General features: G+C 48.2%; 1 protein-coding gene across 1 annotated transcript in view; it reads right to left on the bottom strand.

The window, feature by feature from the left end:
* Positions 1 to 345: 345 nt before the first annotated feature.
* Positions 346 to 27313, bottom strand: part of Gad1 (glutamate decarboxylase) — a 158436-nt gene continuing 131468 nt past the window's right edge. The window contains exons 7-14 of the mRNA XM_075691666.1: positions 17152 to 17323; positions 16899 to 16963; positions 16342 to 16420; positions 16091 to 16240; positions 15376 to 15425; positions 14540 to 14594; positions 13239 to 13328; positions 346 to 11421 (exon numbers count right to left, since the gene is read on the bottom strand). Of these exons, the coding sequence (XP_075547781.1) occupies positions 11248 to 11421; positions 13239 to 13328; positions 14540 to 14594; positions 15376 to 15425; positions 16091 to 16240; positions 16342 to 16420; positions 16899 to 16963; positions 17152 to 17323 (835 nt within the window). The 3' untranslated portion in view covers positions 346 to 11247. The remainder of the gene's footprint in view (positions 11422 to 13238; positions 13329 to 14539; positions 14595 to 15375; positions 15426 to 16090; positions 16241 to 16341; positions 16421 to 16898; positions 16964 to 17151; positions 17324 to 27313) is intronic.

Genomic DNA, 27313 nt, shown 5'->3' with positions numbered 1-27313 from the left:
CGTACCAGGTCGGACACAACGGAGACGCGGTGAGTCCGAGCTTGTACGGCCATGCCGCAGTACGCGCGGACCCCGTACGGAGGAGATGCAGCGGGGACGCTCCTGGCCCTCGTCTCATCAACAGTATGCGAGAGCGTGGCAGCGACAGAGACTACTGCAGATGGCAGCAATCCTCCCTTTGGCAGCGCTTAAATCAACCTGTCTTCGCCAACGTACTGTCCATGACCTGTGAAAGAGCATAGGGCAAGCAATGCACGCAACTTCCACATTGTGGCCCAGCGCAGCTACTCCACGCCGTCTGTGGAATCCATGAGCGTGGGAATGAGAGAGGCAGGAAAGGTACGGTATCACAGCGTCTAGACTGGACATTTATTGCCGACAAGCATCGTTTCATTTCAAATACAGCGATGTTTTCCGTGATATTCACGTCTTCTATTTCTCCCAACGTTATGTTTTCAGATACACGGATGTTTGTTGTTCTTTGTATTAATCGGGAGGAAAAAACACAGGGAAACACCATACACGCACACGTGCACAATCAATATACAGCTGCCTTTTCTTGACTTCACCTTTCCCCAGGAAATTTTACTTATGCAGGGTTCAGTGGGTGATGTGTCAGCGTACAACCTACATTACCAGGGTACTATACATCCAGAGGCAGACGCACACGGACAAAGGGAGCCGAAAAACACCAACAATGGCTCCATTACATAACATGCTTATCATTCAGGGCTGTATTTTTTTTCTCTCTCACTGACTCCCAACTGCGCAGCGTCTGCATCGCTGCAGGACAGCGGATTGTTGAAGCCAATGCTGTTTTATTGCTCACTACGGTGGGAGAGGCACCGGCTTGCAAGTTTTCCCGCACCGCGGTGGAAGCTCGCTAGCGGCTCCCCTCGACTAAGGAGAACAAAGGTTGGGAAGCTGCGGGTGGAAGGCTTTTACAACGTGTAGCTACTAGTTGTTTATTTCTTTTCTTTTTTTTTAATCTTCAGAGACACTGTCGCACTAAGCGAAGCGGCAGACCCCTTTGAAGACTTTGAATGGGACAGTAAAGAGAAATAGTAAGGGATGCTAGATTGATTAAGAAACAGATAGCCACCGGAGCTTATGTCTTACCGCCAGTGTGGCAGAAAAGACGCCAGGACGAAAGACAGCTTCTTCCCGCATTAGTTCCTTGTAGCTATGCGACATTCAGTCGAGGCCGGCTAACTGTTGAATTACACGAAATTATTACATTGAATTTGCAAATAATATAAGGTTTAAAAGGGAGAGAGAGAAAAAAGAGGGGTCACCTAGAAGCTCTTCACGTTTATTGCGCCAAATTGGAAAAATTTTCTTCGAATCCACGAACATAGTCAGAAACGTGGTTTCAGATCGAAATTTAGAAGCAGATGTATTACCTTTTACCCGTAACAAGCAGTCTGCCCTCCCCCTCCCCCCTGCTTTCTTTTTTTCTTCAGTTTTTCGCTGTGGCGTGGAGTTCTTATAGGACAAATTACGAGCCTAAATTCGTATAGTAGTTATGTCTCGTTACACTTTAGGTTTTCGGTAGTTTGTCATTTCTTGCACGCTAAATGCAGTGGTCAGGAAAAGAAGGAAACGCGCACTAGCCGCACATTAATGGTAATTTTAACAACACGTTGACCGCAGTGGTGCGTTGCGGAAAAGTCAGCCTGCAGTTTTCAAAAGGGTCCACCCATCGAGTGCGCACGGTTTCTCTCGAACCAGTTGCTCGTGCTACCATCGCAGCAAGACCGTTCGCCACACACCCGCACAGTGGTCGACGCATGCGCAGCGACATCTTGATGAGAACCTGCGTGTGTATTTACGCCAGCAAAGATGCTAGCGGATTTTGGTTGCACATAGTTTAATACCTTGAAGTACGGCGACCCACCACGTGACCAAACAATGCTAGCAGCTTTTACCATTTTTTGTCCTATCTTTTGATCTTCACGGATGTTACATTGATCCCAGCTGGCTCTTGCTTACAACTTTGAAATAAACTGAATATACCTGTTGCCTGTTGGGACCGCTATTCTGCTTAACGCCTATGCATGCGACACTTAAGCTGTACTCTGATTAACGGTGCCCACGAAGGCGAAGAAACTTTCGTTGCAAGTCGTGCTTTAATGAAGCCGAACATGCTGCAATTGTGTTGACGCTATCTAAAGCTGCTAAGCTTTGACTGAAACGGGTTTAAGATATTTTATGTACTAACTGTAAGCATTATAGCTGGCCTCACTCATGTCACTGGTTAAAAGTTTATCAAGCTCGGGTTCTGCACGGACGCGACTTCTATTTCGCCGATAGTGTAGTGCGGACTTCAAGGAACGTCATGCGTGTGGTATTTGAACAGCTGGTTATTAGAAGCACGCATAAGCAACGTTTGGACGTCGCCGCTTGTCAGATATTATCCTCTTCTACGTGCATTTTTTCGGAAGTTATGTGCATTGTAGTGCTGCATATCGCTCTAATTTACAGCATTCGCCGTTTGTACTTGCTTCGAGAAGAGTTGTTCACCGAACACGTACGCACGCAACGCCTTGATTTCTCAAATATCCGATCAGGCAGGCGGGAAGATGCGGCTTGCGCGCATGCGCCAACAGCTGCATTTCGGTACGGCTCGAAATGTGCCGCAGAACTGTTGCCACTCACGAAAACGCTCACGACAAATGTTTTCACTCGGCAGCGCCAGAGACGTACACCGACTCAAGACGCACACGTGATGTACACAGGATACTGGGAATGTTTGTCCATTGTGGTGAATAAAGCTTGACTCTTATGAGAGGACCACACTGTTCCTCTGGTTTGAAACATTATACAACGACCAACAGCGCATGCATGCGGCACGAACAGATTGCTCGCCTTAAAGCAGCGGCCATAACACGACGGTTTCGTTCGTAAAGACTGCTTTTACACCTCTGTGCAGTAATATCGAGCGAAACAGACACATACCATTTGCAGCGTGATATGCTAGAAGGGTAGGATCACACAAATCTTCAGTGTAATGCAAGGGTATTCATCGCACATCGCAGGGACTAAAGCACAGTCAGCGCGGCGAAAAATAGATGCTCTACGTGACGTGCCGACTTAATTTTCTTCGCCAACGGAGAAAGTTGAATGCGGAATCTCTTCAAATCTTCTTTTCTTTTTTTTTTGCGTTCAGGTTGGCGATGAATTAGTTGGCACTGAGAATGTGTCAAGAAACAAAAATGTAAAGCTATATCAAGTAGATTTTTGGCAGACCTAATGCAACCGCACTTCGTAAGCACTATTCTGTATACGTGTTGCATGTAGGTGTGATGCAATGCCGGACTTTTTTTTCTAAGTCATGCATATTTAGCATGAATAGCTTGTTTGCATCCAGATGTGGCATTCAAACGAGCTGGTGGTAAACCGTATGACGTGTGCTGGCCCTGGCTACATTACTTCGTCCTTAAAGCTGTGAAGCACAACGGAAAACACAAATACGACGCATTCACCACCGGGTTAGTCCGACACAGCACGCGAATTTCAGCTTACAACCAGCTGAGTATGTACACTCAGGTGCGCACAAACATACGAGAAACAAGGAAACGGCTCGCATGCGACGTAACAAACATCCCGCGGACACATGCGAAGATATCTATGTAAAGATAGACTGCATGCGTTCCTACGGGCTATCGCTTGATTGAGAATGCAATTTTAACCACTGTGGCGCCGCGCGAGGCGCTGATGATTGTGCTGCGAGGCATAAATGAGGTTGGGCCGCGCGTGCGTGCGGGCCAACCAATGCGCGGCTATGCGGCGTAAATGCCGCTCGAAAGAAGCTCGACACATCAGCGTCTCTGTCTTACGTAGCTGTCGTCGGTGCTTGCCAGCGACTCTCACTTAGTGCGTGATGGTGCAATTACTGAGCGCCCCGGAACGCTTCTATGTGGAGGAATGATTTAAGGAGCGTTTTGTTGTGCCGGCGTTGAAAACAAAGTACAATACGTGGCAGACAAGGAAATGTTCTGCTTGAGATGCGCGTTACACCGCCTTGAGAGTGTTCATGCATGGAGGAGACCATGGTGCACGGAAGGGAATTTAATCCTCGATGCTACGCTTCTTTCATTTATTGCTAAGAGTCTTGAGCAACGGTTTGTCTCATATATGCTGTACGCGAAATATTTGTCCTGCAATTGCGCAGTAATGTTTGGAGCGAATAGTCCAAGGCCCAGAGAAGTACTCAGGTGTCATTGTGATATCGGCAGAATTACCGTGCCTGACGCAGGAAAGTATGCAAAGTGAAAACTGCTTTACAATGCCAACTTTAAGATCTTCATAATATTGCGTATATATACATGGAAGACTGTTTCTGACTGCTCAGGGCTTGAAGCGGATGCATCGAGGATTGTCTCGAAGCGCAACATAATACGATTTGTCGACGCTTACGTTAAATACATATGTATATATCTACGCATAACTGAGATCAAAGAGGATCACTGGTAGCGTTGAGGAAATAAACAGCAAGGCGGCCGTTTTGTAGAACGTGAACTAAACTATTTCACTACTGGCGATGGAAGCTCATAATTATTGAGATTGTCTAGAAAACAAGCCTCGACACGTGATTTTTCAGTCAACGAAAATTTCGTACGAAATTCCGCTTCGTTGCGAACAGTCTTTTGACGTCTTGTAAAAGCTCTCCCACTTTCTTTTTTTACCTTTTTTTTTAAAGGTCTGCGGCCTGGGAGGGTAACCTTTCCATGCAAGTACTACGGGCGACGCCGAAGGAAAAATTTTTGCTCCAACCGGTCGAGGTGCGCACAAGGTCAAGCTTGCGACCAAGTAGTGCGCGGAGTTGCCACGTATAGGAATTCTGTAGTCTCTCGCGAGACCGACCACTGAAAAGAAAACGCGATGGCGCCTGCACACTAAAAGGTCAACCAGACTCGTCCGGTGCCTTCTTCGCATAATCAAAGGCAACTTACTCAGCACGGGCACAGCAATGGCCAGAGCATGGAGTTAGCACGTTTAGTGGCAAAATCGAAAGTGTACAGCTTACTTCTATTGAGATGCACGTTGTATCACTGCGCCTAGTGAAACGCAACGGTGGTACACGGTTTTTCTGGCTTTCTTCGCCATAAACGATCTGCCGGATTTCCGCTTGTCTATGCGCTGAACTTATACTTACTAAGGTGGGTTGTCCCACATCTCGATGGACTAGCAGACGAGCTTAAAGACATAAACTGCGTATTTGCACATGATAAATTTCGGACTCTTTGCTTTTTGGCTTGACAGAGTGCGTCGAAGACTTTTTTACTTGTTGTGACTATCTTTGTGCTTCTATCTGTTGCACGCCAGAGTTAGATCACGTGCTGTAACGTGAGAAGCTTGACGTATGGAGGCCAGGTCTAGGAGCTGCGTTCGGAACTCCACTGCTCAGCTCTTCTTTGTAATACCGCTGTGCTTGCGGGCCTCGAATCAAAGCTCTAATCTAGGATTGTCTGTTTGCCATTACATTCAGTGAGGAGCTTCCAATGCTGTGGGCAGCTCCTGCATTCTTAGTCAGCAAATTAACGCACGCCAATCGAAAATCTTTGAGGTCGTCTCCCTTTCCCTCTGCTGTGGAGAAAGTAACTGCGCGAAAGCAGTTACCTTTAATCACAGACGTGATGAGCGGAATAGCTGTATCACTTTTAATTAGCTCTACTTTTTGCCTTGTCATCGCTTCTCGAGCGCGTCTGAAGAAGAGAAAATGCGGGTAGCTTACCAGTAACTGCTGGAACGCCTTGCCCATTCACACAGAGAAATCTAACGCGCGACATAACCTGCCGGTTAAATGAACAGGAAGTACGTGACCAGTGTAGTACAGGGAATGCGGCATCGATTTTGTCTACCAGACCACCGCAGCGCGGTCTGCCTTTTGGCCCATAGAGATACGGAAAGTTCGCACCACCAGTCCTGGCGTCCTAAACCTTCAAGGGTCAATTCCTCCGGCCGAGGAAGGGTCGAGAGTGTTTAACTGTCCTTATTTCGGACAGTGAAATATTCTCATGAAATTATATGCTCATGAATTTATGCTTTTCCAAGGCAGAAAGGCTTATTAAAATGTAGTATTTTGTTACGTCGTTAAAGGGGCCGTCGTTAACGGGGCCGTGACATGGTCGCCAAACTATTCTGTGTTTAAGATTGTAACTGTTGGCAGAAGGCCAAATATGTTTATAAAAAATGAATGCTGCACTCTCGACCCTCTTAGATGGCTGCGACGTTTCTCGCTGTTTACTGAGGGGAGCGGCACGCAGCGCGGAGGAAGCGACCCGTTGCACCACTTTGTTTCCTTCCACTGCTTGTGTTGTCATTCACGGGCTGAGAAGTGTTTTCGGCGGCCACAGCGCGTTCTTTAGTCCACAATCACTGAGGGGTGGGGTGCGAACGTGCTCGAAATCCCTGCTGTTCCTTCGTTTAACGATGGCAGCAGCGAAAGACGAATCGCGATTGTCCGGCCTCCGGAATCCGCCTTCGTGAAAGTGCGACGGCTGTGCTGCGGGAGAGAAGCCATTCAAGGCAGGGCTCTACGCCGTGGTAACACAGATTACAGGTATCCGCATGCATTCCGGTTCGGACATCTATGTAGATAATTTCTGAAGGGTCAGCCAGCGCTGTTCGTAAGCAACGACGCCCGAATCAACTTTGGAGTTTTAGGCGCGCCAACAAGCAAATTTGGGGCCCACTTGGTGGAACAAACACTGACGGACACGGGAGCGGACAAGCGAAGCTTCGAGCAGTCACCGGGGCACTGGGCACTGAGGCATTCAGAAGCTTCCCCTTGTGTGTACGAACAGGAAGGTGTGCTGGCAAGCCATATCGGTTGCGTGTACATAGCGGTTACCACACGATAAAGGTGCACTCTTCTATACCCTTTATGAATGTCTGAATTTCACGCGCAAGACGTAACGACGTCAATGTAGCGATACCAGGTGCATTTGCATTCACTCACCTCACTGAAGCTCTAATCCTAAGCCAGCGGAAAGAGAACGGGAAGGACTGCGGCAAGCAAGACACCTTTGCGACATCACAGACGTGTAGCGTGTACTGACACGAATAATACTGTCTTGAATCATGATACGGGACGTACAAGGGTGGCGAGTATTTACACTGACGGGGGGTTTTCCGTTCTGTCTTATTGTGACAGGCTGCCTTGCCGCGAACATGATACATTTCAATTTTGTGTTTACCTCTTATTTGTTTTCAGTGAAACATGTGAATGTTGAACTCGGTATACTTGGCAGCGATTCAATTCCTGGTAAATTCTACAGGTATATCTTATGCAAACGAGAAATACTCTTAGAGTGGCTTTATACACTGCTACAGGCGAGATTTGGAAATCTGCAGGTTTCGAGACAATATGCAATGATTTTCTGCAGCAGCATTGTTTCCGTTGCACTGAGGCAGGCCAATCAACAACTTCCATCTTATGTCACAGGAGAATCGAGGTTAACTGATATGGAAGCACAAAACATTCACCGTTTACCACGCACAAACTAATTGTCTTTATGAAATGGAGTGCTTGGAATGACAAGAGAGGACTGCGGATGAAAGCACCTATTTAATGCCACAGTGTTTACCGTTCACACACGCGGTTCGCTGCCGCGGCGCATTACGCAATGCATCAAGGGAAAACTCTGGGTTGCTGTTTTGTACTACAAGGCTTACGTGCATCCCAGAAGCGCTATAGGTGAGTGAGTCGTGTCAACCGTACACTTTTGCGGGTTTATGATCGCGATAAGCGCCCTTCCGATGTGGTTTGTTTTTGTTCGAATGAGCGACTGCTAATTACGGACGGGCACTAAGTAAAAACAATGTTACGATTTGACGCGCATATCATTAGCGTTTCCTGATCAGTTGGAATGATCTTTCGCTAACTGTTTCTTCAGGCAGTCCCTATAATTCACTAACATGATGAAAACGACACAATGAAAATGTGTAGCCCATCTGAAAGTACGATGCTTGCGTGTTGTCTCATTTGAAAACAGATTGCGCGCTGATACGTTTGAAGGTCTACATAAAGTAGCGGAGTCGAGTGGCAGTCAACTCTCAGGATGAGATACACCCAAAGCAAAGGTGAATTCTTCGACATCACTGCAAACTGGGAAGACTTAGACTGCAAACTTAGAATATTAGCACCTGTGTACCTATAGCATCAAAATCATGTGAACCTGTCTAAAAAAAACCACAACCTACGGGATACTATGACTTGAAGTTGTGCACAGGAACAAACCGTAGAATGAATGTCTCTGTAAGCACGGCTGACCTCGTTCGGAAAGGGACGGGGGGAAGTTTTGATCGAATGGAGAGCACGTACTGTGACATTGGGTCTTCGTGTGCCAGGGAAGTTTCCATCGCCACATTTCAACCGTTAAACGCGAAACAACTGGATCATATAGACTCTGTAAACGTTCAACGTGATATAAATCTGCTATCGTTCTCTCCTGCTTATACTGACCGTCCCGGTGTCCTGGCGACGAGACGATATTCATCTACACACACATACAGAGCGCACGATTGGCACGTGTTAGGGAGGTCTGGGACAAAGATGGCGGACATAGGCTTAGCTGACACTGCGCAGTTAGGCCCAGCTGGCCTGCCCGCTCAAAGCTCCCGCGACCTGCTCCTGGAAGACTTGGGATTTTGCTGCTTTGGCACGTCGAAAAGCCGCGCGGTGCGTCATCGCCGAATTTCCGAACTGGTCACACGACGCGACATGTTCGTGTTGATCGACGACGCCACCATGCACGTGCTGCGGGGATGGTCTATGTTCGTCCGCGAACGACTCGCGGAAAATCAACAACAGCAACGACGATAGCGAAGAAGAAACACTCCTCTCCTTTCTCGCCTACAACTCATCGCGATTCAACGCAACGCGGTTCATGTGAAACTCAACAAGCGTACGGCACGTGTCAACGCTACTTCAACCGCAACAGGAACACGATGTACGCGTTATACACATATGTATACATATATTTATGCATCTGTTATCTTGCGATTGGAAAATGCAGACACAGTGCAAGGTGTCAATTTATTGATCTTTTTCTTTCTTTCTTTTCTAGGCAAGGAAAGTCTTATGTCGAGCATATATTCTTAGTTCCTCCGAGTTTCCTTTGTTTCCTGGCTCTTCGAGAATCGAGAACGCTACTGTCTGAGAGCCTGCCGCCACGCAGATATAGTTTAGGAAAGGCAATATTCTTTGGCTGACTAACGTTCTACGAACGTGCTTTCAGTCAAGCCGCTATTTCACGTTTTAGTGGTTGCTGGATTGGTCGCCGTTAAAAATATCAGCAGTAATTTAAATCGGATATATCTCACGCTTTCTATTGCTTGGTTTGTTTACACCAAAAATAGCGGAAGACATGGACGTGCAGATGTTCGTAAAACATTCGTTTTTTGTAGGTTGCCACAGGAAAATACTTTTGACATGAACATTGATCTTTGTGCTATTACATTATCAATTTTACATTATGCCATTGTTTACATCTCGCAGGTTTTGGAAAGTAGATTTAGTACCAGAATTTATAATTAAATATGCGCTTCATCACATATAAGCAGTGGATGTAGGCAGCAAAACCGGTTTCTTGCGTAAAAGTTTGCTCATTATCATGTTTTTATATGCATGTAAGTGCCAGATGTCTGTTTTATGCAGTGGTAATTCGATTATGTATTTTCTTGTCTAATTGTATTCATAGAAACCCCCTAACATCGCTTATTGTTGTCGCGTAATAGAGCGTCACACGTCTTTTGCTATAAGCGAACGAAGAAACAAGCTCTCCAAGAAAATAGTTTTCTGGACAAGAGCCAGTCCTGACAAAAAAAATCAGGTGAAGGAATACAATGCAGAGGTAGCTGTAAAAGCAGGCATTATGAAATACAGTTTCAAACGCAGTGTGTACGTATAACGAGTGTGGCACCGCTAAAGGAAAGAAGCGCAGATTCTTCTTTCCTCACCTCCGGCTTGTTAAAAGCTAATATTTCACGCGATGATCACATTTGGCGGTGGGCATCGTACAGAAGCTCGCATATTACGGAAATTGTACGATTTCCTTAAAGTAAGCCTAAATGTATGCGGATACGCGCGAAGATTTTAAATATTCATATAGGCCTGACCAAATTTATAGGGCTAACTACAGCGATGAACCGTGGCACCGGCTATCGCTGAGGGAATGCGGTGCATAAGACAGAAAACACCAGCAACTGTTATCATCTAGCTCGCTTAGCAGTCCATAGCACGTCGCTTATAACGCAGCAAAATTCTACATTTCGTTCTATACCGTGTGGCCTGTTTAAATAAACAGGCCGGCACACCGTCACTAAACCCGCCACAAGATTTCACCCCTCTGTGAAACATGTGCGCGAAATAAATAGGCACTGTGGCACGAAAACTTATTAGTCCACTAGCAATGCCACAACCGATAAGTTATAAGGAAAGACGACAGCCAATCAGAGTGGCTGCACTGCAACCCACGCTTATAGCAGAAGAAAGCTTCAGCTGGGTGCTCGAGTTACCCGGACCTTTCCCTGATACTATAAAACGCACAATCACAAGCTGCGATTTTACGTCCTGTAATATGCTCAATTTTATCGCTGGAAATTGTTGTCCGGCTTTTCTCACTCTCAGTTCCTTTTTTTCTTTTCTTTTTAATTATACAGCGTAGAGCTCGCCAAATGTTGTGTGTTGCGCATATCTATAACACATTCACAGAGCAGAATATCGTCCCGGTTACGTAGGAGCAGAAAAAAAGCCCCAGAGGAGCTCTCCCTTCTGAGCCTTAACAAGGTCGGCTAACTATTATAACAGTTCCACGTGCACGTAGCAAGACAAGCCGACATCAAACAACTCTTGTAAAACAAAAGGACCAGCAGATTTCTCACGAAATTCGAGCCCGCGTATACGTTTTGCCCAACGAACGAACAACGCTATAGGTTAGACCGGCTTCTGCTTGATCAACACCTTCACCGTGTAACAAGAACACCGCCATCAATCGATGGCTTGTTCTCGAAAACGAAAAAGGAAAAAAAAATATATCGAACAACTCGGCGATGTTCTTTCCCGCTGGGACAACATCACGTCGTCAACTACCATGCCTGGCCGTATATCAGCGATTGCTTTTCCTAAATAGCGGGGCCTCACAGCAGCTCGGTTCGGTCTGGCCAACTCCGAAGGACAGTGGCGGGGCCGCCGGGAAACAGAGGACGTGGCGTGGAAGACGCTCGTCGGAGGAAAGCGTCCTACAGGTCGTGGCCGAGGCGGTCCAGCTCCTCGACGAGGAAGTCGATGTCTTCTCGTCGCACGCCCGCGTTGGAAACGATGTTTCGGAAGAAGTTCGGCTTGTCCCAGATGGGCTGGTAGGTGATCATCAGCGTCCCGGTGTTCATCATCCGCGCCTTCAAGTGCGCTGTCACCTGCACGCACCATGTCAGAATTTGCAAAGAAAGCGGCATCCACGGTCACGCGATGAGAGGTTGTCCGAATTAGAGAGCGCGCGAGACAGACAGACACGAAGCGCGCGCCCTCACACGGCACGAGACGTGGGACTCTCATCGGCGGGGGAATCAGGCATTGCCACTCTGCTGCGGATATCGCTGTGTGCCCACGAACGCACATTGAACTCGTTTTCGTGCATGGGCGCTGGCATCACAACCTCCTCGCACTTTCGTTATCTTCCCTTTCCAAATTGTGGGGTAGCAAACCAGAAGAAACATGATTAACATCTCTGCTTTTCGTTTTCTTTCTGTCATCGATGCAAGATGAACCACCCGCGCCAACTATCTCAGAAAAAGACACTCTTTTAGACTTCATGGCGGAAACATTAGTCCTGACTAGGTGATGGGGGGGGCTTAAACAATTTGAAAGAAAACGCGACGAAGCCCCACCAAAAACGTGAAAACTTGGAATAAATGAAGAAAGAAAATAGAAGGACACATCAACAAAGTTCAAGACAGGAGACTCGACCAAGCCTGTCTGCAGTCCGTGGCCCGCCCTTAAGTTCGCCTGATTTCCTATATGAAATCCAGCCCCATACGGCCTTTCACGGAGGCATTGCACTTTCTCATTCAATAGCCTCCTTATGCTCATAAAAAAAAGAAAAAAGAACAAGAGCGCATGGTTTCTTATGCACTTTATCTGGCCCCGGAATGATCGAAAGTACCGCTACCTTTCCGATAGACCTCAATGGCAAACGTTGCCGCGTACCCCATTTCGTTGCTACTTGAGCTGTCCATTCGCTTCGCTACGTGTTTGCACCTAAATTACATTTCGTATGCATAGCTTTGGGCTAACACTCCCAAGGTTAGTTTTAGCAGTAACAAATAAATACCCAGAAAAAGTGGACGGGGAAAACGGCGCCGTGGTAGCTCAATTGGTTAGAGCATCGCACGCGTAATCCGAAGACGTGGGATCGTTCCCTAACTGCGGCAAGTTGTTTTTTTCATCCACTTTCATTTCCATTTATTTATCGTTTCTTTAATTCACCTAGTAAGTACAACTAACTTCCCCTATGTCAGTGTCAGTGTTTTTTGGCTTCTTATGATAAGACTAGAAGCAAAGATTACAGGTTGTCATGCAATAGCCTTCTGCTGCGAGACCGAAAACAAATCTTGCATTACCCATTTCGTTTCTGTAGTGCTTTAAAAACTATTGTTGTTTCACTTCTGATAATTTGCGATACTTTGTTTTGCAGACAGAGAAAAATAATCAGAACTTAACAGTTGCTAGTTAGGAAATATTTGGTTAGTTTCGAATATACGAAAATACAGAATCCTTTTCGAACACAAATATGAATAACTAGTGTAGTTTCCTATGAAAAACTTGGAATATTCGCCCACCCCTACTATTTTTATGTTGGCAGTTGTGTCTCGACTTCGGAGATTGTTGTTTGGATGCATGGAGGCAAGTGAAGACGCCCCTGTGCACCGTCGTGCACGTTAACGATCCCAAACCAGAGAAGAATTATCTGTAGACATGTACTACGGTGTCGGAACGATGTAAGACGTTCATTGGCTACAGAACTTCCATTACTCTGTCTCTTTAATATCACTGCTGAATTTTGTACACTAAGGCTTTATAGTGTCTTGTAAAAAGAGCGCAAAAGGACAGGAATAAAAAGAAAACGACCCGAGCGCTCGTTTTGTTCCCTTTCTTGTATTTGGTAGCTTGCGCTGTTTTGCAACTAGATCACGAGGACTGCGTGCCGACAGGAGGAGGAAAGGTCCACACTCACCACTCCCAGCTCCTGCTCCTTCTCCCTGCTGTGGGGCTTTCCGCGAAGCCTCTTGGGAATGTACCAGAAGCACACGTTCACTAGCTCCGGCTGCGACAAGAGAAGGGAGACTTCACGACTGGCTCCCATCATCCGAGTTCGTTGCGCAAGTCCTTTCCGCGTATGTGGCATCTTGCTTGCATAAAAAAGTCTCTGGCTACCACTGTCACGGTGGAGTGCAGCGTAGTGTAGTGTTCCCGGTAAAAAAAAAATTACAACGCACGCGTGGTACGATAAGGACAGCTGACGAGTTCGATGGTCGTATATCCAGTGGCCAAACAGGAGAATGTTCACAAGGCCGAGAAATACGAGGAAGCTTGCTTCCGTCGGGGCAACAACTGTTGTAGATGTAGAGCCTAGACGTTAGGGCCAAATGCACACATTGGGGGATGGGGGGATTGGCCAAGAATCGGGTAGTTCCACATAACAATAAGAAAAAGAGTGATAAAATGACTGTAAACAAAATTGGTGAATCGGCATATGAGAAGTAATAGGTAGATTGTAGCTTATTAATTTAGTAGAATGTAAGAATAAATTAAAACAAAAATGCAGCTAATATAATGGATTTTGTAGAATTATAACAACACCTTATGTTTTGATTTTATAGTCTAAATATTTCGGACCCGGTAATAATATCCTCGATGGCATCGCCAACCTTCCTGTCGCTGTGCCCAAGGGTCGAGACACGGAAAGATAGTAAATTTTGAACATTTAAGTCTTATCTAAGAAGGCGAAACGGCGTTTGCAATGTTCTTTTTCGCAATTCAGAATATATTTGACAATCAATGAGAAAAATGATATGTTTTCCTCACGAAAACAAGTTTCCTCGTCTTTCTCGGCGTTGTGAACGTCTCTTGTTCACAACGCTCAAAGTACCAACTGCTGCCCTGACGAAAAGTGATAAAAGCAAACGAAATAAAATCTATTTACTTATTTTTGTTTTCGTCAGAGCAACGAGAAAAACAAGTTTCTTTGTCAGTGTTGTACGACTACAGCTGATCGCTTCAAGTCTCTTGATGATGACGATGCTGTGATGTGGCGCAAGGGCCAGACAAAGAGTCTCCTTCTTCCTGTGAATATCTTGGATAAACTAGGTCAATATGCTAGACTATCTCTCGCTTATAAATGTTTCTCTGAGTGAAAGAAATCGAGTTTTTTTTTCTTTTTTGCAAATATGTCTAGCGTTGGACTATACATTTTGTTCCCTTGACACCTCTGCACCTGTTGTAGTGTAAATATTAGGCTCCGATAGTGAGTCTCACCTCGAGTAGTAGATGGAACATATCTGGCCTGTCCTTGATCTTCTGCACTAGGTAGCTGCAACACACAGAACGCGGAATCGTTTCAGGTCCAGCGCGTATTGTGCCTTTAGTTTCTACGAGTATAGGAACGAGAAGCAGTGGGATACACTCATTCCTTTGAGACGCGACTGTACTTGGGTTGAAACCATAGTATGCTGTAAGGCGGGGCAGGATGCATGAACAGGATGTGCGACATTTGTAAACCCCTGTGTTCGCAGGTTTAACATAATATTACGCGTTGGTAATTCTGCCGACGGCACAGATCTACTACGGGAGAAACAAAGCGGCCGTTTCGAGCGTATTTCTGCCGCCAAGAAAATGGGTTGGAACGTTTCTGGTCTGATCCGACAAAGAGTAGTCCTAACGGATGAATTCTTGCCCACAAGATGGTGACCTTTCTATGTCTTGTTATGGACCCGCGCATACTCCACATACTTTTGCTTTGTTGTTAGTTATGATGGACGTACCATTCATAGCTGAGTAAAACATAACATAGCATTGAGTGAAGAGTTATAGGAAGGCCTATACGGCCGAACGCATTCATGATGATTGGCAAGACAAGCCTGCGGAGCTGTGACTTGCTGTCTGCGTGCATAAAAAGGTGAGCATGCGCACTTAAGTTTGGTCGACACTCTCGCGTTAGAAGACAGGGCGTACAAGGGGTAATCTTACATACCTGGATATCACGAAAGGGCTCGGCGTTAATACGGCAAAATAAGAATTATAGCTCAGCTTGAACGGTACACAGAAGAGAGGACGGGCTAATGCATACTGTTAACGTTATTAAGAACACTTACTTGGACATGTCAAAAAGGTGGTCTATTTGACGTTCGAAACCCGCGGTCCCCTGAAACGAGCAAAATGAGTTGAGCGCGTTAACGTACGACAAACAAGTTTACAGAACATAATAAAAGTATATTCATATCAATCGTTCTGATGAAAAAAAGCGATATATATTGGTTTTATTGGAGTTTTCCTGTATACGTGATCACTAACTACGGTAGCGTGACGTAGCTATAGTTAAGCCAGCGCGGCTACTGCAAATGAAGCAAAATTTAAAGTCCGAGTTCGTACGGAAGCGTAGTGCAAGACCGTGGAGGACACGGAAAAACGAGGAAGGGGACGAACGCATTACTGCGGCTGAACTGCTTTTCTTGTTACCGCTGGCCATACCTTTGAAGTTTTCGTGACTTGGCCGTTTGGTTGTTGCTTTTACTTTTCGCATTGTGTGAGAGTGCCGCTTTCCTTATCCAGTAAATTTTTGTAGGAGCGCGCGTTCGTTTATGGTCTCCTTCCCGCGACTTCTGCGGCTTCACATCATGGCTTGAAATCGAGAGCATAGACCAAATCCCGTCGGTTCGGGACGGAACGTGACAAAAGTTGAAGACCGTGAACAAATTCTTTTGTGGTAAGTGTTTGTCGTTTCATCGTTTCGACCGAGCTGAATGTTTTAAATTTCCTTATACTTAGCATCGCGACAAAGACACCGAAGTAACAGCACAGCGTGCGTACCTTGGCCCTCCACATGAGCCACAGCTTGAATATGTCGTTGTGGCGTCCGCACTGGGGCACCTTGTCGCCCGTGTCGAAGGACACGTCGTAATGTTTGTCCTGTTGGAACAGGTACTCGGCGCACATCTGATTGCAGCTGAGCAAGAGACCCTGAGAAAACGCCACCAGTGCATGACAAGTGCGGAATTGGAAAAAAAAAAAAGGGAGGAACAAGCATAATATTAGCGCTGAATTTTCGACAGGGCACTCACGTCCTCCTTCAGATGTATCGTGGAGCATTGCAAGTGTGTTCCCATTAGCTTGTGAGGATTCCATGTCACCGAGTCGGATCTGCGAAGACGGCGAGGGTAATCGCTATGAAACGCTTCGCGAGCTACACTAATTTACGGCTGTGGATTACGAAAAGAGAGCGAGAGGCAGAGAGGTATTTGTTATGAGAGTAAAGCTGAGAGGTCGGCCCGAATCAATGTTCTGACCTGCTACTCGGCTTGGGGGAAGGGGAAAAAGGGAGGTTGTTGCTGTCAGCAAACACAAAAAAAAATTTATGTTGCCACAAGGCACAGTTTTGAATTAAATAGAAAGACCAGCGACGTTGTAGTAAGCCAACAACTAACTTTGTAGTGTTAATTTGATGGCCCGATGAAGAAATTGTACGATAAAGAAAGTTGTGTTCCTCCTGTCGTGGATTTAGGCTTCTGTTCAAGCATGACAGTTTCATAATTAGTTTAATAAATTTGCACGCGATGTGCCAAACAGTAGCTAATTGTTATCAAGATACAGTTGAGGCACATAATACAGCAGCGCTCACCGTTCAACGCCGTCCAAAAGATGCCGGTGTTTCTTAGAGAGGAGGCAACCTCCACCCCAGGCAGCCTGCAAGGCAACGTAAATTCATAAGTGCGTTTGTAGCCAGAAGGAGCACGTCAAAATCCAAGCAGCTTGCACGACCACTAGCAACCTTTCTTGTGGTCTCCTTCGGCAACAATGCCAGCCGTACACAAAGGCCTTGTTCACCATTTGCCGCATCAAAGATCCGAGGTACCTATAGCAGGGATACTCACGTCTACGTGGAGCCACAGCCCGTGTCGCTGGCAGATGTCGGCGATCGGGTGTATGGGGTCGAAGGCGCCAATCACCGTCGAGCCGGCAGTGCAGTTGACAAAGAACGGCACGTGGCCGCGGGCCTTGGACGCCTGGATCTCCTTCTCCAGGACGTCCACCATCATGCGCCCGCTGCGACCCACAGGGACAGTGTTCAATTGCCTGCACCTCGTTACTAATAGGGCGAGGAGAGGATATGGCGTCATTGTGCAGTAATATATAATTAGACGCCCGCTCCATGAGAGCCCAAAGCTCTCGTGGCCTGCAGGACCTGAATAAAGTTGATTTCCTTCCTTCCTTCCTATAATCCTATTGTACCTAGTCTAACGTCTTACAGATGGTAGTAAATATTCTACAACCAAACATGCAATAGGTCTAAAGAAAGAAAGAAAGAAAGAAAGAAAGAAAGAAATATGACGCCAGAGAGGCCAGGGACAAGAATGCACGGGCCATAAACTTGACTGCGCGAAATCTGAACCGGTAAATATAGGCCTCGGGGGAAGATACCTCGTGACTCATTCTCCTTGTATAGCTTGTTTTCTGTTGCACTAAAATATGTGTGATGTTGCGGAAACATGGAGCAAGTGTCTGTATATATATATATATATATGTCTGTATATATATATATATATGTGTCTGTATCTGTATATAGTGTGCAAGTGTACAAGTGTCTATCTGTACAAGTGTCTGTATATATATATATATAATAATAATAATAATAATATACTATAATCAACAACGCGCAACGAAGTCTCTCCTGAAATGTGCACGCGTAGTGACACAATGCTGCCGAGTTGTGTCGAAGCAGCCGCGCGCAAAGCAGGCAGTGAATCCCCACGTGTCACAGTCAGGGCGCGACACCACCGCGGTGGCTAACCTTTAATAACGATGAATCACCGCTCGAGGCGCGCGCGATGGCGACACATCGTGCGTCTGCGTGCCATCGCCCCCAGCTTCCCTTCCGTTGCCGTTCAATTTGCCGTTAGCGCAACGGCTTAGCGAGAACCGTGCGATCCCCCCCCCCCTCTCTCTCTCTCTCTCTCTCTCTCCAAACGCAGGCTGCTGCAGTGCCGAGTCCGATGATTGCGCTCTCCGCGCCGTCTGAGCGTTGCCATACGGCGGCGGCCACCGAGCGGTGACTGTAGCCGTAGAAAGAACCGCGCTCGATGACTGGACCATGCAAAGCTACAATGTTCCAACTCGCCAGCTTTGCCACCAAGCATCCTTCCACGTTCAAGTGAGAGGAGGCGTTAAATTCACAGTGCCGTGAAATGCCGCTTCATAGAACACCACTTGATGAGTTTTAAGTGTCGACAGAAAGAACAGACAGCATAGCCGCGGCATTATCGCCGCAGCGATGCTGTCTGTTCTTTCTGTCTCTAGCTGAAGCTAGCTAATGTGTGCATCTCACTTGAAGACACACACACACGCACACACACACACACACACACACACACACACACACACACACACACACACACACACACACACACACACACACACACACACACACACACACACACACACACACACACACACACACACACACACACACACACACACACACACACACACACGCACGCACGCACGCACGCGCGCACGCACGCACGCACGCACGCACGCACGCACACGAACGCACCAAAACGCCATGCGCTGGCGCAGCTTGTGGCATACGATTAAGGCCGCCATTGCCAGGCTGCTGGGTGGTCTGCGTTAGACGGCTGCCATCGTAGCAGCTGCGCAACTGGCATCGGAGCGAGTCAGTTACTGGATGTGGCTACTAGTACCCTCTGACGTGGTGCAGGGAATTGAGAGACGACGGACCGCGGTGGGTGGGAGAACGCCGGAGGACGAGGCTCGGTCGCGTCCGTCGTGGTGTGCGCCGGCAAGTAATTAGCCCCGCCGGTCTGTCATGCGTTATCGGGCCCACGCCATATTAGCCCGCGACAATGGCCACGGGCGCTGAGAGAGCCGCGGGCCGATTACACGCCGCCCGCGCGTCAGCTTGGCTGCGCTCACGGCACCAGCTGCACAGGATTTGTGCGTTCGTTGCTATGCGTGAGGCTCCCAGCAAGCGTCGTTTTGCAAGAGCTCTCCGGTAGCAACAATGTTCTAATGAACGCTAAATCGCATTACTTGGCCAAGAAATTAGCACCTACAGTGGTGGCTACGAAAAAAATAGCGGTTCACTTCAGCGTTTTGTGCGGCTCTGTGTCGTTTAACTGACGCTGACGAAGTGATACACTCTAAATAAAGTTTACACCCTTTGGGGCTTACCTTGTCCCCAAACAATAATTGTCATCTGCCTTGCTTGCGTTCCCTCTCTTGAAAACTCGGCGCTCGCTACTTTCCTGTCGAGAATGCTGTGTCAAGCTGATAGCGCGCATACCCATAGAGTTTCTCACTATAACACCTAGAGGGAAATCTGGCGCCACCGTCTATGGGAGTTTCCTAAGGGGCGCTGTGCCGTCATGGGAATGACGTTATATGTGTCTGCGAGGCTTGTGTTGGCTGGTGTTGTAAGAGGCTTCGTCTAAAACGTGGACATGGCTACACAAATAACGCATTCTTAAAGCAAAATCTTCATGAAAAGTTTCCTTTCACGCAAATTGCATCTTTACTCACCTACAATGCATGACTAAGGGAAGAAAAGCAACGATAGACGACAAACTGTTTCAAAGCGAACGCGAATCTTGTCGTCTGTCCACCAACATTAGTGGCCCGGTGACACTTTTTACGTATCATATAATTGTAGATGCACTAACAATGTCCCATAGTTAAACAAGACATGTTTTCGTATAATAATAAAGCTAAACCAGCTTTTTACGTGCAGTTTTACTAGAAAATGAATCATTGTGACAGAGGAAACGGTGCTTGCCTGGCTCTCCGAGAACGATGCCAACCCGAAGTCATAATATACCGGCATTCCTATAGAGTTTCTCGTGTAAGGAAGAAGAAGTGCGCCGGTGCCGAGCTCCGCAGCCGGATCGCCAATGCTACTGAAGTGGGGCTCGGGCTAGACGCTGTTCCTGGTGTGACTGGCTAAGCCTACGCTGTTGCGTCTTCTTGTCCGCGTCCATCGTGCCGTCCACAGCCGTGTCGGACTTCATTGCCATAATTGGTGGATGTTTGCTGGATCTCCTGCAATCCTGGAATTGCGCAGCCGGACTCTCCCTGCCATCATGACCACCGAAAGCGCCACGAGCTTACCACCACCTGCTCCCCAGTCTACCGTATGCTGGCACGTTCCGCCAGCGGGACCCTCCTATCTTCAGCGGCACTGACAACCACGACGTTGATGGCCGGCTCTCATCATACGAACGCGTCAGTCGGAACAATAAATGGGATGACATCACGAAATTGACCACCGTCCCTTTCTACCTCACCGGAATTGCCCACTTGTGGTTTCGGAACCACGAAAGCGAAGTCCCAAGCTGGACGGTGTTCAAGACAAAGTTCAGCGAGGTCTTCGGCCGCCCTGCTGTTCAAAAGCTTCGTGCCGAACAGCGTCTGCAGTCGCGCTCTCAGCAGCCTGGTGAGAACTTTACCAGCTACATCGAAGATGTTATCGATCTCTGTAAACGCGTCGATGCATCCATGACTGAGGGCAATAAAATCAAGCATATCATGAAGGGTATCGACGAGGACGCGTTTCAGATGCTCATTTCAAAGAGCCCCTCTACTGTTGACTAAGTTACTGAACTGTGCCAAAGGTATGACGAGCTCCGCCGTCAACGCCTCCTCACCCGCCGTCCTGTTCCCCATCAGGAATCGTTGTCCGGCTTGACCTCTCCTTTTCCAGATGCCACCCTCCTCTCGCAAATCAAGGCTTTCGTCCGGGAAGAAGTTGCTCGCCAGCTCTCCCTCATCTCCAACCCACCGGAGTCAAGTTCGTCCCTTAGTCCGACCCTACGACACGTTATAGAAGAACACGTGTCCGAGGTCCTTCCTCTGGAACGGGCGCCTCAACTCACCGCCCCATTGACTTACGCCGACGCCGTCGCACGACCACGACCACCGACCTTCCGGGCTCCGCCTCCGATGCCTAGCCCTGTTTTTACCCCCACGCCGCCACGACCTCCAGTCCATCGAGTAATTAATCCCTGGCGTACAGCGGACAATCGGCCCATCTGCTATTCGTGCGGTATTCCCGGTCACGTTGTACGCCTGTGCCGTCACCAAGCTGTCATTGATTGCTCCCGTGCAGAAGTCGCCTTCTCTTCGCTTGGCAATGCCATATCTGATGACGTTTCGCTTTCCTGCACCAAGTTGTCCCTCACTGACGACATCCAAATACCTCCACACGCATCCGTTCTGGCACCTGTATCCTGTTCCGTTGCCTCCGATGCTACCATACTCTTCACACCTTCGACTGCTTTCGTTCATCGCCACCTCTCACCACTCCCAACTGCGCTGCTTGGCCTTCAAGCTGGCGCGACTCACCTTCCTGTATACAATTACTTCCCATTCCCGATTACGTTGCTTCGCGATGAATCTCTCGGCACTGTGGAGCCTTACGACACCATTACCACGTTGCAACTTCCTATTGGATCGACAGAGGTCAACACGCTCTACTGTAGTCCCGTGACTGCCACATCGCCTGAAGACGTTTTCAACCATGTCATCGACAATGCCTTAAACCCCAAGCAACGCCATGACCTTCTTCGTCTCCTCAAGAAATTTCGCCCTGCTTTTGACAGCCATACCACTTCTCTGGGCCGAACGACGACTGTATGTCACCGGATTGACACCGGTTCTCACTCACCGCTACGGCAGCGACCATACCGCGTATTGTCGACCGAACGGCGCGTCATTGATGAGCAAGTAGGTGACATGCTAAAGCGTGGTGTCATTGAACCATCCGACAGCCCATGGGCATCGCCAGTAGGTTTAGTTAAAAAGAAAGATGGCTCGATCCGCTTTTGTGTGGATTACCGTCGCCTAAACAAAATAACCCGAAAGGATGTTTATCCATTGCTGCGGATCGACGACGCCCTAGACTGCTTACAAGGCGCAGAGTTCTTTTCCTCCCTTAATCTGCGCTCTGGTTATTGGCAGGTGCCTATGGCTGCAGACGATAAGCCTAAAACTGCTTTCATCACACCAGATGGCCTATACGAATTTCGTGTGATGCCATTCGGACTTTGCAACGCGCCCGCGACTTTTGAGCGGATGATGGACACTATTCTCCGACGAGGCCTCAAATGGAACACGTGATTGTGTTATTTGGATGATGTAGTAGTGTTTGCACCAGATTTTCCTACTCACCTTCATCGCTTCGAGCAGGTTTTACGCTGTCTCAGTGACGCTGGCCTCCAACCAAGCCTGAAAAAAATGTCACTTTGGCGCACGCAAGCTGACAATTCTCGGACATGTCGTGTCGAAGGACGGCGTTCCCCCTGATGCCGCAAAGCTCCGTGCTGTTACAGAATTCCCGAGGCCAACGTCACTAAAAGACTTGCGCAGTTTCATTGGCCTCTGCTCGTACTTCCGCCGCTTTATTCGAAATTTCGCTTCGATTATGGCACCACTGACAGAGCTTCTTCGCGGAGACCCCAAGCTTTCCTCATGGTCCCCGGCTTGCGATGATGCCTTTGCGACGCTACGTCGCCTGCTCACAACACCACCGATACTACGTCATTTCGATCCAACTGCTCCCACGGAAATCCATACGGATGCTAGCGGTGTTGGTCTTGGCGCTGTGCTCGCCCAGCGAAAGCCCGGCTGCCAAGAATATGTTGTTGCTTACGCGAGCCGCACTCTGACGAAAGCTGAAGCCAACTATTCCGTCACGTAAAAAGAATGTCTCGCGATCATCTGGGCCATCACAAAATTTCGCCCATACCTGTACGGCCGGTCCTTCGATGTCGTTACCGATCACCACGCACTTTGCTGGTTGTCGTCTCTCGAGGATCCCTGCGGCCGCCTAGCCCGGTGGGCACTGAGGCTCCAAGAGTACGATATCCGGGTTGTCTACCGCTCAGGCAAGAAGCACGCCGATGCCGATGCTCTTTCGCGCTCGCCTGTCCACGCCGACATTGTCAGTGTGTCCGTCCTAGACGACCCACTTCTCCCATTCGCTTCTGTCGACATGGTTTTGGAGCAGCGGAAGGACTCCTGGATTTCATCTTTGATAGATTACATCTCTAATTCACCTACACGCCCACCATCCCGAGCGTTACACCGACAAGCTTCGCACTTCGCCATCCGCGACGGAATTGTCTATCGCCGTAACTACAGTTCCGACGCCCGCAAATGGCTGCTTGTAATACCTCGGCAGCTCCGCACTGATGTATGCGCCGCTTTCCACGCCGACCCTCAGTGCGCACACGCTGGTCTCTTCAAGACCTACACCAGACTACGTCATAGGTTTTATTGGCGTGGTATGTACACATTTGTGCAAAAGTACATTCGCTCTTGCACAGAATGTCAACGCCGGAAGCCTGATCCTTGCCGCCCTTCTGGACCAATGCAACCTTTGCCGTGCCCTTCGCGACCCTTTGACCGGGTTGGGACAGACCTCTATGGGCCTCTGCCATACACAGCTTGCTGGCAATCGCTGGGTCATTGTAGCTTCCTCCTTCAACGCTTCGTTCTACGTCACGGCGCTCCCCGCGAACTCCTGAGCGACCGGGGCCGCGTCTTTCTCGCCGATGTCATTCAAGAACTTCTCGCTGAATGCCGTATTATTCATCGCTGTAGCACCGCATATCACCCGCAAACAAACGGATTGACAGAGCGCTTTAACCGAACTCTTGGCGACATGCTTTCGATGTATGTCGCCTCCAACCACACCAACTAGGACCTCATCCTTCCCTATGTCACGTACGCCTACAACACGGCACCCCAGTCAACGACGGGCTTTTCTCCCTTCTTTCTTCTATATGGCCGTAAACCATCATTTACCATTGACACTATCCTCCCTTACCGTCCCGACTTATCAGAGGGTACACCGGTTTCCGAAGCCGCCCGGTATGCAGTAGAATGGCGGCAACTAGCTCGCTCCCTTACAACGCAAGCACGAGCGCTACAGAAATTTAGTCATGACGACGGGCGCCCCCACCACCAGTTTTCGCCTGACGCTCTTGTTTGGTTGTGGGTGCCTCCTACTTCGACACAAGGTGTCTCCTCCAAGTTTGTATCCCGATACCATGGACCTTACCGGGTTCTACGCCAAACTTCTCCGGTGAACTACGTTATCGAACCTCTGACGCCCCCTATACGGACCTGCGTCGTCGAGGCCGCGAAATTGTGCACGTAGATCGGCTCAAGCCGTATCACGAGCCCTTCGTCCTCACGACGCCTTAGGCCTCCTGTGCGGCTCCGTCTTCAGCGAGGGGGGAAGTTGTAAGGAAGAAGTGCGCCGGTGCCGAGCTCCGCAGCCGGATCGCCAGCTGAAGTGGGGCTCGGGCTAGACGCTGTTCCTGGTGTGACTGGCTAAGACTACGCTGTTGCGTCTTCTCGTCCGCGTCCTTCGTGTCGTCCACAGCCGTGTCGGACTGCTTTGCCATACTCGCTATATATATTGTGTTATAGTGAGAAACTCTATGGGCATTCCCATGCATGCCACAGCGCAGCAGCGCCAGATTTCCCTCTAGGTAATATAGTGAGAAGCTCTATGCGTATGCCGTTCGTGACTAGGAAGTATACCGGGCTCGCAGCGTTCAAGAAAGGAAATGCGGGCAGGACAGATGACGATTATTGTTTGGGGACGAAATACAACCCAAAAGGGTGTGAACTTTTTTTAGAGTGTAGGGCAGTGACGCAGATGTTGGCTTCAAAATTCACACTAGCGATTGGTCCAACCCCCGGAAGGCTAGTGCTAGTTTCGGATTTAAGTAACGTGCGCGCTCCTAGCGTATTCCGTACATTCTAAGATGTGGAAAATAGATGTGGATGTTCGCATTTCCTGTCATTCACAAGTCTGTAGAAATAAAGAAGTCTGAGTGAACGGCAAACAACTCTCCTTTCTATTTAGCTTTTTTTTTCTCTTTTTGCGAATTCCAAATCGGGCGAAGCGCGGGAAGTGGCTGACTTCGTGCATTCATCGAGCTTGCCTCCGCTCAACCTTGCCGCTCGCCCAGCAATATCACAAGCCGGATCGCGCTCAGTCATCTGCTTCGGTTGTCGTGCCAAGTATGAAGATGGGAAAGTTAAGCCAGAGAAACTTGATCTGGCGCGCAAGGAACGCAAGACGCAGGAAACCAGCAGGTCAACTAAGCGTTAGACGAAGATGGCTGTCTAGTGCGGCTGTGTCGCATGTCTAGTGCGGCTGTGTGGTGTTCTAACACCGTGGCCGGGATTTCCAGTGCTGCTGAATTTTTCAGATTTCCTAATGGCAACACGTGAGCACAAGTACTTCACTCTATTTTCTGAGCAGGTATTCACTTTGCATGAGTAAACCAGCTCTGTACAAGCCTGAGTGCGTTGACATAAGAGAGTGCCGCTCGACTCAGTAGTCAAGATGGCAGCCCATCTGCTGCCGGTGAAATACATCTAATGAAGGGCTTGAGTGCGTGCTAGTTTGTGTTGCTCAGTTACCTTGCTCAGTTACCATGCCACGTTTTTCACCACCTGCGTTATAGACGAGGCGCAATGCTATTTGTTTCGCCAACAAAATGTCTTTAATAATGCCAATGAGCAAAACAAGAACAAGGTCAAAGCGGCAGCCAACGTTTTGACAAGTGGACTTTTCTTTTTCTCAAGGCGACATAAGACAAGTCCACTTGTCGAAACGCTGGCTCGCGCTTTTACCTTGTTCTCGTTTTGCTCATCGTCTTGAATTTCCATCTCCCGCCTTCTCCTTGTTTTCCCTGGATTGTTAATGTCAGTAATAGAAATATAGGATATTCAATGCTAATTAAGTACCAACTGGTAATCCCCCTGGCGATGCCCAGTGCTAATAATAAGTTCTTTTTATGAATGGTTCGTTCCTTGCATTGATGTTGTGGCAGTGTCTTAACACTCGTCGTGTGTTTCCGTATATAGGAATATGACACAAAGTATGACGACAGCAGGGGCGTAGCCAGAGAGGGGGGTGCTTATTGGGCTTCAGCCCCCCCCCCCCCCCGCGAAATTTTTTCGCTCTGTCATGCAGCGCCGACCAAAGCAACACCCGGCGCTGGGAAATCATTCTGGATTTTGTCTAGAATGTTATCTTCACGCTCGAAAAGACATTTTAGACCGAACACTGCGAACTCGGACTGGATTTCGAGGTGACGCCAATGCACCGGGAGTCACATGACGCAACGAGCCCCATCCGAGCACGAAGTTTCGAGGGCGTTTTGAATGCGAGCGGGCTCGTCGCACCATCTCGCGGAGGCCGCGGAGTCTACGGAGCGCATGGATTTCAATTCTGAAACTTCATGGGTATAAAGTTCTCATAAACTTTTGATGCGAAAGGTGCATTGACGTTTCCAAACCCTTGCTTTAGATTTTCAATTCCGGAAGTTTGCGGGTTTAATGTTGTTATAAGCATTGACTTTTCTAAAGTCGTATACCGGACAATAGAACGAGACAAGCCAAATCAACACGCTGTCAGACAAGTTGTCAAAGCACGCAGCGAGGTCCGATGAGACGAAACGTTGTGGTGGTTCATTTGTGCCGTCATGTCACAGAAAAGAATATCGACATTTTTTTTCAGCTACGCCAAAGCATCCATGTCAAGACACTAAAGCCAGCAAAGGTAGTTACGTTCTGAATTATTTTTCTACTTTGAGTTTTATTCGCGAGGACACATTGATATTCTTCAGTTTTCTTGTTCTCGCTACCCGTGGGCTGCCAGAGCCAGCCAAAGCGCATGCGTTTTTCTCGTGTTGCCCCGACCACCGCGCGGTGCACTTCGGTGCGCGTTAGTTTTACTCTGGACAAGTGGATTTTCTCCTGGCAGAATTTTGGACGCATTCTGGCTAGTAGACGAGAGAAATAAGCAATGGTCGCTCGCCGCCATCACTGTGGAGACTCGACGGATTGCAAAGCGTTCGCTTGAGCGCTGCCTCTCAGCAAAATTTTGTCTCGCCGTAGTAGAATAGCGAGCAGTACGCCTATGGTTCTCTGTGGGCCAAGCGTCTAAAGTTTTCTTCGATATTCTTTCGGTAGCCACATTAGGTGCTGTTAAGAACG

Source organism: Dermacentor variabilis, chromosome 5, assembly GCF_050947875.1.
Source record: "Dermacentor variabilis isolate Ectoservices chromosome 5, ASM5094787v1, whole genome shotgun sequence".
Lineage (NCBI taxonomy): Eukaryota > Metazoa > Arthropoda > Arachnida > Ixodida > Ixodidae > Dermacentor > Dermacentor variabilis.
The sequence above is the reverse complement of the archived record's forward strand: the minus strand, read 5'-3'. Positions and strand labels throughout refer to the sequence as shown.